Consider the following 14,040-nt stretch of genomic DNA (forward strand, 5'->3'; position numbering starts at 1 on the left):
TGAAGCTGAGCACATCTTTCTGGGACGCCTGTAAATCACCTCGGGGACTGAAAGCAGGACGTTGAAGTGGATTACTTTGATCAACTGCCCTCAGCCCCTGCATACAAACCTTAGGGCAAATTGCTGTGGTGTTTGCGCTGCTTCGCTCAAACCACTTTAGATGTGAAATAGGTGAAACTGGGCAGTTCGCTGCCATTGTGAACCGACGTGTCCAGTCTGGGGCTCGGCACAGTTGAACAAGGAAAGGTTGTGTCCGGAGCGCCCCAGTATCTGACGCCGGAGACGTCAGAGTGGTCCCAGCTGTTCAGAAGTGGCGACAACATTGCAATGTCTGCTCGACCTGGGCATGTTGCTGCCCTGCTGATGCACAGCCAGTGCCCCACGTCGTGGTCACGATGCTGCGAGGGTCTGCTCCGAGCTCACGGAGATTCGTGAACGCCTTGTGGAGGCAGTGCGCGCGGTCCCCGTGGCCTCTCCGCTGTCCGAGCCTTGCCCTGTTCGCAGCCCTGCAGCCAGCGGCTCGCCCAGCGTGCCCATCTAGGCCCAAATTTCTTTTACTAAGTAGTACAGTTGTTGAAGGATGTCTTCCAACCCAGGTGGAAGGACCTGTAGGCCAGTTTTACAAAGCAAGCCCCAGCCATGCTGGAATCGCTCTGTGCTTTGCTTCCACAAATGGAAGGAGAGGGTGCCTTGCTGGAGGGAGACGGGCTCTGGCCAGGCTCTCCTGTAGCCAGAAGCAGCTGTGCTGTGTGCAGCCGTCTGCCCCGTGGGTATCTGTGGGTGCACAGGCTGTGCTCTGAATTCCCAGGGAAGGTATAATTGCTTCCCAAAGGGAAATCTCCATCACCGCCAGGGCCGCAGCACGGCAGCCCTTTGGCAGCCAGGAGAGGAGGCAGGGCTGGCCGAGCAGCTGGCGGGGGACAAGGGCAGGGGAGAGCTGAGCCGTGGCAGATCAGCGCCCACGGGGCCGGCCGGCCGGCCGGCCGACCGACCGGAGGGTCACGTGTGCTGCATCTGTTTGCAGGAAATGCAACCAGCGACAAAGCAGAAGGCAGGAAGAAAGGACGACCTAAGGCCGAGAACCAGGCGCTGAAGGACATTCCCGTAAGCCCCTATATTGTCTCCTCCCAGATGCGGGCCCCATCTCTCTCCCTCTGACTTGCCCTCTGCGGCTTGCTGCACCAGCTGCTCCGGCCAGCTCCGCTCTGGAGTTAGACCCGCCCATCAGGTGGTTTAATCTTCAGAACGATGTAGTCTAGGGCTCTGCAAGATCTTGGCTCCTGAACATCCTCCCTGCAGGCCCCCAGCATCACTGTACACCTTTGGAAACCCTAGTGTGGAAGAGCACCCACCACTCCAGCCTTCCCTTCCCGGGGCCATTCCCAGCCGAGCTTTATTCTCTCACAGCCACGTCGGGTTTGGTTTACTGATCAGGGAGCACTGGGGAAGGGGTGATTTATTCCCTGCGGAATTGTGCGGTTTAATTTCAGTGTGGGAGCATGGACAACACACAGAGCAGTTTGTCATGAGAGAGTGGGCATGGGATGATTTACTGACTAGATGAAATGTGGGGTAGTTAAGTCACCCAGGTGACTTGTGTCCTGATTTATTGGCCCACCTGGACGAGAGGGTGCTTTATGCCCTGGGATGCATGGCAAGGTAAATTTTCAGGAGGAACCGCTAGCCTGTAGAGCCTGCACCATACAACTCCGTTACGGTCCCCTTCACTGGCAGGAGCCCGAGCATGCTGAAACGCAGCCCCGTGGTTTGCTCTGCAGCTGTGTGGTGGGAAGGGGGCTGGGGAGGTGGATAGGAGTGGCGCGAAGGTCCGATCCCTGCCCCCAGCTCTCTTGAGATGCATCTGTGTGCTCACCTGGGCGTGCGATGCTCCTCACTCAGCTACATCTCTCCTGTCTCCTGTTCCCAGCTCCCCCTGATGAACCAGTGGAAGGACGAGTTCAAAGCCCACTCCAGGGTGAAATGCCCCAATTCGGGCTGCTGGCTGGAGTTCCCCAGCATTTATGGTTTGAAATACCACTATCAGCGCTGCCAGGGGGTAAGGACACCTGAGGGCTGTGCATCCTTTCTTGCATTACCATCCTCAGGGTAAAGTCACCCCTCTCAGACCGTAAACCCCAGAAGAATCGTGAGATAAAAAAGGGCGGAGAAGCCAGGAGGGCACAAACGGGCCAGAGGCTGTTTACGAGGTGTGTGTGAGAGGGCCAGGGTCCCTGTGACACAGTGTCAGGTCTAGCTTGGAGGTGACTTGGGCCACTGGTAGTTCTGTTCCAAGGGGAGACAGTGTAAATACCCTGCGTCCTATTTGCACACAGCTAGTGTGCAGTGCTGTTAAAGGCACTTTCAAATTATCCCTCAGCCAACGAACTGAGGGTCAGAGTTTGAGCCAGACCTTTGATCCAGCTCTCTTAGTAGCTTGTTGATGCCCCTTTGGTAGCAGCGGCCATCTCCTCCTGCCTGTCAGCCACAAAGTGCTCGTGAGCTTCCCAGCCTCATTGCAGTGCATGCCTGCATCAGGAAAAGCCTGGCCTTTTTGAAGTCTAGTGTCAGTGACCGCCTATCTCTTCCCATGCTGCACAGGGTGCAATCTCGGAGAAGCTGACGTACTCGTGCTCATACTGTGAAGCTGCCTTCACCTCCAAAACCCAGCTAGAAAAGCATCGCCTCTGGAATCACTTGGACCGGCCAGTGCCAACCAGCAAAGCAGAAAACAAAGTGCAGAAGTCATTTGGGAAGAGCAGTGGCAAGAAAAGGTACCAAGTAGTGGCTGGGCTGCTTGGCAGTGGCGTGGGGATGGCTGGGAGCAGGGGAACCTTCCAACTTCCATTCCCCTGGGCTGGGGAGGGAGGAGAGGTGTCGGCAATGTTTATCTCTCAACCCCTCTTTAAACAAGCCCTCTGTGCTTTGCCCTAGAGCTGCTGAGAGTTCAGCTTGCCCCACCATCCATCCCAAACAGGCAAAGACGGAAAAAGCCGTGGCCCAGGACCACACTGAGAATGGCGAGTGCCTGGCGGAGAACCGGGAGAGCAAGGAGTTTCAGATCGCAGCAGCAGAGGCCATTGCAGCTGCGACGCCCACGGCCAAGTCTTCAAGCTGCAAGGATGCCGGGCAGCAGGGGGGCAGCCAGGCCTCGCTGCAGGAGGAGGACCCTGAGAGGATGAAGCACAGTAAGATTAGAGCCTGAGACTACGTCGATTCGGGAGCCCAGAGACAGTGTCCCATAGGAAGGACAGGGATTCTGCTCCAGGGAACGCTGCTGCGAGTTTCTCTCCATGAGCACTCACCTCTCAGATGCGAGGGCAGTCGGGATCCAGGGAGGGCCTATCATGGGTGTGTGAGGAGCAGAGTAGGAAGAGGACAGCATGGTGCTCCTTCCCCTGGCGAGGCCTCCTGGCTTCTGGCAATTGGCACAGGGCTTCCCGTGCTAGAGCCTGCACCCTGCCATGGCTTGCACAGCTAGCCAGGTTAGCAAACCTTGGTGACCCTGCGAACCTTGTCGTCTCTGAGTGCATCTGATCCTTTTTTTGAGCATCCTGGTAATTTTGCTCCCACCAGTTTCTTGCAGCAGTGAGTTCCGCAGTGAGTTAAAAACAGTTTGCAGCCGGTGTATCTGTGGGACCCATATGTTTGGAAATGGACTGAATTACCTGCAGCGTAGCAAGCTGCCATCTGTCAGCCCATCTGTCCTGATTGACTGTGGCAGTTTAAACCAGGGCGGTTCTAGCAAATGTGTTTCCCTTAGGTGTTGGGACAGGGTAAGGAGGCTCACTCCGTCGGTTACCGCTGTGTGGCTGGCAGGCAGTGACGTGCAAGGACATGGTTATTCCTACGACAGCACAGTTTTATGCTGCTTGCAGCCCCAAAGTGAACCAGCACAGATCCCGTAGCTGCTGAAGCTGTGCAGGGTATGGAAACCATTAGGTGTTTGGCACTACATAGAGCCACAATTCCCAGTCATTGAATTGGCCTCCCTTGGATACCACCATTTCTCCTCGTTTTGTGGGGGTGGGAAGCAGTGTCCCGTTACTGTTTGGTGGGGTGGCTGCTTCAATAGCTCCTTTATTTCACAGTGGCAAAGGCCTCCATCGGGTGGATCCCTTCTGCCCACTCCTGACATGGAGCCTGTGCACACCCCTTGCCTTGAGACTGCTGCAGTCCACCGGGCAGTACAGTTATTTGACCAAATGTCTCTCTGTTTCTCTCTCTTGAGTCAGGAAGGAAACAGAAAACTCCTAAGAAATTTACGGGGGAGCAGCCATCCATATCGGGGACGTTTGGACTGAAAGGTAATATGAGGGTGACCCTGGCCGGATGTAGGGTTGTAGCTTTTCCCTGGGACATTTCAGAGACTCCCCTTCCCCATGGGGGTGGCACGTGGGAGCCACCTGTGCCCTGGGGATGTCACACTGAAGGAGTGTCAGAAAGGGAAGGAAAGGCAGTAGCACTGCCGGCTCTGCTGACAGCCCTGTCCCCTCTGCCTCGGGAGCCTGTCCTGGGAAATGAGGGAAGAGAGGAAAGGACCTGGCTGTGTCCAGTTGGTAACACAAGACTGAAGAGCTGCTGACATAAATGGCCTCTGCAAAAGGCAAACACAGGCCTGGGATGTAGCAGTATTTCCAGTGGAGACAAGGAGGATTAGTGTTGTGTAGAAAGCCTCAGAGACACATCCGTCCCCCAAACAGCATCTCCAGTGCTGGTCGCTTTCAAGAAACTGAACTCAAGGGGGAAGTTACCAGGACATTTTCGGAGAGGACACTTGGAAGTTGGCTTGCTCAACCTGATGAAGGGAGAGTGAGAGGGACTGAGGTTGTGCTCCATAAACACCCCAGCCTGGATACAAGGGAGGGAGGAGACCTGGAAGATCCCTGGCACAAGGGCAACGGGATTTGGACTGGCTACGAAATTCATTTAACTGGGGAAATTAGAAGAAGGTTTCCAGGCTTTGGAGAAGGAAGCGCTTTCCAGTACAAGTCCTGCGGGAGAGGCGCTAATGGCTTTGAAGGAACTAAATGCACTTACCAAAGAGGGAATTGGATGTGGTCCCTCTGATTTCCTGTCCTCTGGCTCCTGGGAAGTCTGGGGTTGTTTCCCTTCTCTTCCGCACAGAGGTGTTGCCATAGAGCAAAATGTCTGTTGCGGATTTCTGATGAATAAGCTGGTCCTCCCGACTCCCTGCCTCAAATGGGGAGTGAGAACAGGCTGGTGTTAGCCTCTGTCACACAGTTGCTGCGTGCCACCTGTAACACCCCCACGGCGTGGGTACCAGCAGCCAGGCGGGGGATGCTGTTTCCATTCAGACCCCAGGGTTGCGAGAATCATGACCCAGCAGGTCAGGGACACGTGCACCCTCGCAGGGGACGAGTGTGGGTCTCTCCCTGGCACTAACATTGCCTCACCAGCCTCCTTGCTCTGGAAGCGCAGGCGCAAGGGTGAACTGCACGTTGGTCTGCGGTGGTCGGGCCCGGGGCAGAGTCCCAGTCCTCCATAACTAGCCTTTCCGAAGCAGCGTTTGCAAGCCCCATGTTCCATTTCTCACCTCATCCTGGGAGCTCCTGAGGCATTCAGCGCAGCAGAGAGAGACTGGGCAGTGCTGCTGCTGCTGCTGCTGCTGCCGTCTTGCTCTTGGCCCGTGCTGAGCCTTCCTCCTGCTCGCTTGTCTCTGCTCAGTGCAGAGAGGAGGGCTGGCCTGGGCCCGCAGTTCAGTGGCTGATAGTCGATGTGTTTAGCAGCCTGAATGGGAAGCATGTGCTTTGCCTGCCCGCTCATGCAGGAGAGGGTTCTTCCTTGCTAGAAGCGACCTACCCCTGCTTTGCCCTAATGTTCTCATAGTCCATGAACTGCCTCGGGTGGGGGAAGTGATTCTCTTTGTGTTTATAAAGCACCACAAACTGTTATGACATTGTCTGTCATAATTAAGGGCCTGGTCCTACACATACAGTGTTGGCAGACCTGCAGCTGACTCAGTGTCCCCGTGTAAGAGATTTCTTTTCCTACTCAATTCAGTTCTGATGTTGCTAAAGCAAGCATTAAATTAAAATTCCCTCTCTCTACAGGTCTTGTCAAAGCAGAAGACAAGGCGAAAGCACATCGAGCCAAGAAGCTGGAGGGGAACACCAACATGGAGGACCTGAAAAAGAAGCCTCCAGGATCTGGTGTGAAGAAGGAATCAGCTGTGCATTTACCAGCAGGTAAGACTGGAGGAGACAGAGCAACAGCAACAGCTTTACACCCGGCTTAGCTGCTCTACCAGCTCATTCCCATGCTCTGCTCTGAGCCTGCGTGGTCCTCCACCCTTGCGCTGCAGCTGGTGGCCCTCACACCCCTCCAGGCCCAGCAGGCTCTTTTGCCGGGTTAGTTTTCTACCAGGTTTGTGAGCAGAAGAGCGAGCTAGACGCGCGCAAGACAAGAGCTGGAAGTACACCGTTCCCATGTGTCTGAGGTATAGCACAGGTGTGGGAGCAACCACTGGCCCTAACGTATTGGTGCGGCCACAGTGGCATCCTGAAATGGGTAGCAAGCAACGCTTTGCTGTAAGCACTGGGAGTTGATAGCCGAATCCTGGTTCCTCCTGGCTTCAGTGTGACCTCAATTTGGACCAGCTCCTGGGATGATGACGTTTTTCTACCAGTTCCTCTAAGAATGATGCCAGTGCCTGCCTTCAGGTGCGACTGTCTTCCCTGAGCCTCCAAGGCACAGCCTGCATCGTAACACAGGTTGCTGACTTTCAACTGGGAGGAAGCTCTGACAGCAGGAGGAATGCAGCAGGATGTGCAAGATAAACACAGCTGCAGTGCCTTGCACAGGTTTAAAATTTAAAAAAAACAGCTCTCTGATCTCACAGCCGTGCAAAAGCATCCAAATACACAGACTTGGCAGGTTGTATTCAGCCTGGGCTTTCCTTGCTGGAAAACTGGTGTGTTCTGCTGAGAACACGGCATGAACTCCGGACCTGGGAGCAGGTTTTGGCCCCTTGTGTCTTTTATTCCGGGTGTTTTTTAAGTTTGTCACAGCCATTCAAATAAACACATGGCTGGAAGCTAGCACGCCTATTAGCTGCCTGTGCTTCTACTGGGAAAAAAGAAAGCGAGGGAAAACTTCCCAGGCACATGGTCCGGATGGAACCGAGATGTTCGCCTTTGTTTCACTCCCGCTAATTGTTTCGTTTGGCAGGGGGAAGTTGTTCTAAGCAGGGCAAGATAAGGTGGCCAGGGGCATCCTAGTGTTTCAGTTGCCAATATGCAGGGTACAGAGTGGGGTTGGAAAAGCAAACCTCATTTTCCTTGTGAGATGCCAGCAAATCAGTTAACTCCACGTAAAATGGCCCAGTGACCCAGTTTGCTCAGGCGGCTGCAGGAATTGTGTGGCAGGTAGAGCTGCCAGCGCCTGCGTGGTTTGTGTGTCCGGTTTTGACTTGGCCCGTGACTGTGAGAGAATTTCAGTAACTTTCCCCACTAAAGTGGCTTTCAACTTGGCAAGCCAAGACGTAAAAAGGGACTTTCCTGACGAACGCCCTGGGCAGGTTGTTGTCTCTACTGCTGAGCGTAACACCTCTCTCCTCTCCCCTTGCCAGCAAACCCTGAGGACCAGTGGCAACGTGAGATAAGTGAGAAGGGAGAAGTCGCCTGTCCAACCTGCAGCGTTATAACCCGAAAAACTGTTGTTGGGCTCAAAAAGCACATGGACGTCTGCCAGAAAGTAAGGCTTGATGTACTCAATCGTGGCTCGTTTCTGTTTCAGAGGGGAGCGCGGCTATGCATGATCTTTCAAGCCGTGCTCATAAATCCATATAGGTACTTCCTAAAACTATTTCTAGGGCTTTTTGATGGAACACTTGCTAGTCATCTAAATAGAGTTGGCTGCTTCACTTGGATTCAGATTCGTGCAGGGATTTGGGTACCTAATTTTCGTAATTCTGAATCCCTTTGTGGTCTGGGCCCCTTGGCCCAGTGTCTCCAGCAGAGTTGGGTATTTCTAGTAGATAACTGAATAGTTCTAAAGCTGGAGAGGTTGCTGGGCTTGTCTCTAATCTAGCCCATTTCAGAGCTCCAGCTGTGGGATTTTACTGTGTGCCCTGCCTCGCATCAGGTCAGATAAATTGTGGTTAAATGAGAGCATGTCTCAGAGAGACACCAAGCCTAGATGTGCTCAGGCAGACTGTCAAGACACAGGAGTTCAGTAATGGTACAGTGAAAAACTGTCTCTCTGCCACAGTGCCATCCATCAGAGCAAAGGATTACGTCTTCATCCGTCACCTGGCGTGGTGCAGAGCCATCGTCACAGAAAGCCAACGTGAGATCAATGCCTCCTGCTTTGAAAATATGTGGCTCAGCTTTGATTCCACATTCATTTTCTGTAAATGCCTCCTCAGCCTTTTCCTCAGCATTTATGCAGCAGTAGGAGGCTATTATCCCTTTCAGACCCCGTATTACATCAATGCTGGGCGGAATCCTGAGGCCACTAGCATCCTCTTGGCTTCAGGGGATACGGGATCTTGGCCGTTGTCTCTCAGACCTCCTGTCCTTCCTGAACGTCTCTGTCGCTGGGCAGGTTGCACGTGAGGCCAGCCAGCCTGCTGAGCGCGAATCTGCAAGAGCAGTCGGGCCTGGCTTCCCCTCTATAAATAGGCACGTGGGCGTTCAGAGGAGGAAATGAGGCTCTCGCAGCCCGCTAAGCTCATGACAAAGTGTGGCAACCACTTCTGCTGCTCCAGAGCCAGTGCCTCCAGGCTGAATCTACCTGGAGAGGGCTTGACTGCCCCTCTGGAGTACGAGGGGAGAAGCAACTGCCCCGGTGGAGCTGCAGGCTCCGGCCCCAGGAGCGGGTGTTTTGCTGTCCTTCCTCGTGAGGCATGGTCCCCCCGGGGCTGGCTGGGGTGTTTTGGGAGCTGCCAGAGAGCATCCTGTGAGCACATTCCCCAAATGTGACTGTCCCCGGGTGCGTGACCTCAGCTGCAGCTCTCAGCAGCAGCTCTGTTATGAGCCCGTGGCATGCTGCTAGTGAAGCCCCGCCACTGTAGGCATGGGATATTCCCCTGAGAAATGACCCTGAAGTGCAAGCAGCTTCCCAATCCCCCTTCCCCCCCCCCCAGCCTTAAGGGTTAGTATTTCTTACGATAGGAAAAGGATGCACAGGCTCTAGAAACTCTTGTAAAACAACTGAAGTAGATTCCTCAACTCCACTGTTGTCACTAAGCAGCCTGCCCCATTTCCGTGAGCTCTGGAAAGGAAATAAGGGATGGAGATGGTTGCAACTTGCTAGGGCCTGCAGGAGGTGAGGGCAGGATCTCCTCCTTGCAGCCTGGGTGGAGGAGCTCATTAGGATATGAACATGTCATGTTCTTCAGTTCTAACCACAGGAATAAACCCAAATTGGCTGAAATTGGCATGTGATGAGTCAGGGAGCTTTTAGCATCCACCTTGTTAGGGTCAGTGCTTAGGTCTGGAGCACGATTAACCAACCGATCAGGGCATAAATACAAGTGAGTCACTCCCAGTTGGCTGCAGTTTGTTCCTCATTTCCCAAGAGGTCCAGGATGAGGGTGGATTTGTAGCTCCACCTTCATCCCTGCTCCAGCTGGTAGTCCAGACTTAACTGAATGGGAACTGGTGAAGGTGGAGCGGCCTCTAGGCAGCTGGGACAGATAGAGCGGGGAACGGACCTGGCCATCCAGGCGCCGGCTCCTGCTCGAGACATCCTGTCTCTCGGTGCTGGGAGTATTCACCTCCGGAGTCAATAAATTCTGATACCTGCTCCAACAAAAGTCAGGATCTGCTTACTTGCCTTGCAAGTTCCCCTTGTAAATCAGCATGTCCATGGCTGCATGGCAGAACAGTGTGTTTTTAATGCGTCTCAAGTCGATCAGGAAGCCAAGTCAGGGGTCAAGCAGCAGAATAATATGAGGTGGGAAATATTCTGCTGATGGGAGTTTTGTGATTGTGTCCAGCAGCGTCTTAATTCCAAACAGTCCAGACGCTGATAAAGCGTATCATGCACCAGCATCGGTCTTAGTTAACAGGGCTGCAGAGCACAGTCCGCTAACATACGGCTAGATGAAAGCTCCTTCTCTTACCTGTCCCTCGAACGGGAAGACTTACGACACCAGGTCCAGATGTTTTCACCTAGTGAGCTTTAAATCCACATCCAAAATGGAATGTTTTCCAAAAACTGGGGCATAGGGGTTTGATAACAGTATTCAGGATGATGGAGAGAAGTCTCTGGGCTGCAGGCTTGGACTGGGATGGGGGACAGAGGCGCTGAGCTGCTTGCTGAGTCCCACTGCTGCAGCAATAGCTTCCTGTGGGGTTAGAGCAGAGCAGAAGCCCTTGGAAAATCAAATATGTGATAGCCTCCATGGTGACTTGCCTCTGTTTCTTCAGCTGCAGGATGCCTTGAAATGTCAACACTGCAAAAAGCAATTTAAGTCCAAAGCTGGGCTGAATTACCACACCATGGCCGAGCACGTCAGCAAGGTAGGAGAGATGGGCAACTCTCATCTCACACCTCTTTTCCTCTCTCTCCCCCAAGATGCATGTGCAGAAGACGAAGGAATCGGTGGTCTGCTTTCCTTTTGTCTTTTCAAGGGAGGGGTTCAAAACACCGTCCTTGCAGCGTCTCGCATGCTGCTCAGTCCAGAGGGTAGCCTTCCACCTTGGCTGCCGAGCAAAATCGTTCCTAGGCAGCTGGTTACGTTCATGTGGATCCCTGGGAACAGGGCAGAGGACTGGAGAAATAAAACTTCAAATTCCAGAATGGGGGAATGTTCAGTGAGTTTTGAGGCGGATTTTGAGTGGCTAAGCTCTGCCTCCAAAACTGTGCCCACAAATCCAGGACTGATGGGTTCTGCCTTGCACGAATCTCTCAGTCCAGCGTTCAGCACTCCACCAGGCGTATGAGAAGTAGCCCCAAAATTCATCATGAGCAAAATCTGGCAGGCACCAATTCAGATGCTGTTCTTAAAAATCTGGTCGCGTATGTCTCTGAGATACCAGGGCAAGGCATGACTGTATTTCTGCATGTCTCCATGTTTACCAGTTCTGACTTGTCTTTTGCCTGTGCGTTAGTGTCCTGCTCTCTAGTCTAGCTGATGAATTTTCCATGCGGGAACTGCTCATGGATTTCTCAGTTGGCTTGTTGAGGGCAAGTACAGGAAATGCATGGGCAAATTTGGCATGTACCAGTAAAGGCATCGGTGTGCAGTACAGCAGTGGGAGATATAACATTTTTAACAGGAGGTTCATCCCTCACCAAGGGCAACTCCTGCGAGGCAGAGGTTTACCACCCACTCCTGGCACAGAGGACATGAGTAAATGGTTGACTCTGTCGCTTCTGTTACTTCCTTGTTTCCAGCCTGTTCCTGTGGAAACCGCTGGACTTGGTGAACAGGAAGAGCGGGAAAGGCTGAGGAAAGTGCTAAAGCAGATGGGAAAACTGAAATGCCCCAATGAGGTATAAGAATTTCTTGTTCCGTGCAAAGATGGAAGGAGTGAGTCCCAGTGCAGAGGGGCATGCGTGCTCTCCAGGCACCCCTTAGCACACTCCCAGCTTTTCACACAAGTGCACCTTAGCTCCGCTGTCCCCAGCCTGTTGCCTCTGAGCGCTCCAGCGAAGGGCCGTCCTAGCCAGAGGGCTGGAAATAGCACAGGTTGGAGAGCGTTCATGGAAGGGCGGTTTCTGACCCTTGAACTCAAGCCGCTGCTCAGAAAGGGACGTTGTGCTGCTGGTGGCATCCTGGGCACAGCATAAAACTAAACCAAACCAAACCGAAGTGGTCATAAGCCAGCTGCAGACAAGTCACAAACAGGTAAAGGGGGAGCGTGTGGCAGAGCTGTGTCTCTGTGGATGGTTGCTCTCTGCACAAAGCCGTCCCTGCCACGCTCCCCTCTCGCTGCCTGCCTTGCGTGTTTCTGAAAAGCCCTACAGGCATGTTGAAGGTGGCATAGGGGACCGGGGCTGCTCCTTCCGTCGCTCTGTGTCCCACAAATCACTGTTGGGTCTGTGGCTGTTTAGGGGAGAGCGGCTGGATGGTAGCAGAGAGAAGGCGGGATCTCCGGACCGCAGCATGGGGTGTGAGGCCCCGCTGAGCCTGCGTGGCCCAGCGCCGTGGCTCTCTGTAGGCGTGGAGGGCTGGCCAGGTTGGGACAGGGGGCTGTGGGTTAGGAAATGCCAGTCCCAGGGGACCACAAGTTTGGGGTCTAATCCTCTCTCTCAGAAATGAAGGACCTGGAAAGACACTGTCAAGGCCGGTGGAGGAGTGACCTTAGGATGGGCCTGCTGGCCAGCGATTTCCCCATCACTCGAAGGGGATGGGGTTTGTGGAGCGGCTCAGTGAGGGGACTCCTCAGGACGTGTTCCTCCCTGCCATGCGGGGAGCAATGGCACCGTGACCGTTTCAACACGGGTGCGTGAAGCGACGGCCCCCCCAACCCTTCTCTTCTCCCCGTCTCCATAGGGTTGCGTGGCCAACTTCTCCAGCCTGATGGGGTACCAGTACCACCAGAAGCGGTGCGGCAAGCAGCTCGCCGAGGCCGACAAGCCTGTCTTCAGCTGCCCGCACTGTGGAAAGAAGTACAAATCCAAGGCTGGCCACGACTACCATGTGCGGTCAGAGCATACGGCCTCGGTGAGCCCCCCGGACGCCTCGGCGGCCCGAGGACCGGGGCCATCCTTACCCGTGGGTGACTGCAGAGCTGCAGAGCCTGCGGGCAGGACCGAGCCAGGCCGAGCTGGGCCGGGCAAGGCAGGTGCAGACATCGAACTGATGTTGTTTTTTTCCCTAGCATCACACTGAGCATACATTGTACCATGCATTGTAGGTGGGGAACTGACCACAGCTCCCTTTGCTCCTTTGAGAAAGCCGGGATATGTATTTAAGTGAGGGCAGAGCTGTCCTGCTCTGGAGGGCTGCGGCAGGGCCGCAAGCGGCACGGCAAGCTGGGCAGGGCTGTGCTCTGGCCTCCCTGCATCCACACTCTGCAAAAAAAGACCAGGCTGCTCCCTCAGCAGCCAGCGAGCACCAGATGCTTGCCAGCGCCGGGGTGGCAGGATCTGTCCCTGGGGACCACCCTCTTGTGTTCTCTTAATCCCCACTGACAGTCCGTCCGACTCTAATAACTCCGTAACTCTAATAAATTGAGTCGTTTATATACGTGGGAACGCTAAAAGCATAAAAGGACAAGATCAGTCCAGTGCTCAGGCTGTCTGCTTGGCTGTGTGAGAAGGCGGGTTTGTTCTAGCTCAGAGGCTGAGCCTCCCGTGCTGAGCAGGCCTGCAGAACTGGCCCAGTGAACCTTCAGCCGGCCTGAGGGCACGCTGCTGTCTCTGCAGTCCCCGCCTGCGGAGAAGAAGGTCTGCAAACACCCAGACAAAGTAGATTTGAGCATCCCTGCCGCAGGGGGAGGAGAGCTCACCTCCTCTGCCTTGGCTGTGCCCTGCCTGACTTGGTCTCTATTTCAGCCTCCAGAAGAGCCAGAGGTAAAGCCAGAGCCCCCCCCAGTAGAAGATTTTGAAAGGACTCCGAGTGGCCGCATCCGTCGCACATCGGCCCAAGTGGCCGTCTTCCACCTTCAGGAGATAGCAGAGGACGAGCTCGCCAAGGATTGGACCAAGCGGAGGATGAAGGACGACCTGGTACCTGAAACCAAGCGGGTGAGAAGCCTTCATTTCTCTTTTTTTTTATGCTAACTGTACACAGAGATCCTGGAAGGCCAGTGTGGCCCCAGGCGGCTGGCTGATCGTTCACACAACTCATTTTCTGCGTGTTACGTGAATTAGCGGTGGCGGTGGCAAAATCATTGCTAAAGAGCCTGTCCAGCACTGGCTGGGCCCCAGAGCTGCCTCCAGCTGCCCCAGATCTGGAGCCTCCTTACAGTGCCTGGCTGAGGGCAGCTTTGCCCTTTCCACTGCCAGGACCCGAATCTAAACGGAGCAAAAGGTGATCCTCTGCGGGCAGCGGAGAGATCAGTGTCTTGCCTGGAGGAAGTCACGGCGGGAGGCCAGCTGTGGTCCGTGGTCAATGGGGAGGTG

At 54.4% G+C, this 14,040-nt stretch overlaps 1 protein-coding gene across 20 annotated transcripts in view; it reads left to right on the forward strand.

The window, feature by feature from the left end:
- Window positions 1-14,040, forward strand: part of ZNF512B (zinc finger protein 512B) — a 44,786-nt gene that overhangs the window by 12,246 nt on the left and 18,500 nt on the right. For 4 of the 20 annotated variants that reach the window (XM_068912095.1, XM_068912108.1, XM_068912101.1 and 1 more), the window contains 12 exons: window positions 1,025-1,104; window positions 1,928-2,056; window positions 2,599-2,771; window positions 2,932-3,185; window positions 4,227-4,304; window positions 6,072-6,206; window positions 7,589-7,713; window positions 8,230-8,307; window positions 10,395-10,487; window positions 11,365-11,463; window positions 12,467-12,754; window positions 13,471-13,662. In XM_068912095.1, coding sequence (XP_068768196.1) covers window positions 1,025-1,104; window positions 1,928-2,056; window positions 2,599-2,771; window positions 2,932-3,185; window positions 4,227-4,304; window positions 6,072-6,206; window positions 7,589-7,713; window positions 8,230-8,307; window positions 10,395-10,487; window positions 11,365-11,463; window positions 12,467-12,754; window positions 13,471-13,662 — 1,724 coding nt within the window. The remainder of the gene's footprint in view (window positions 1-1,024; window positions 1,105-1,927; window positions 2,057-2,598; window positions 2,772-2,931; window positions 3,186-4,226; window positions 4,305-6,071; window positions 6,207-7,588; window positions 7,714-8,229; window positions 8,308-10,394; window positions 10,488-11,364; window positions 11,464-12,466; window positions 12,755-13,470; window positions 13,663-14,040) is intronic. The other 16 variants (XM_009671142.2, XM_009671172.2, XM_009671165.2 and 13 more) reach the window with 14 other exon arrangements.

This window comes from Struthio camelus, chromosome 18 (genome assembly GCF_040807025.1).
Source record: "Struthio camelus isolate bStrCam1 chromosome 18, bStrCam1.hap1, whole genome shotgun sequence".
In the NCBI taxonomy this organism is placed as follows: Eukaryota; Metazoa; Chordata; class Aves; order Struthioniformes; family Struthionidae; genus Struthio; species Struthio camelus.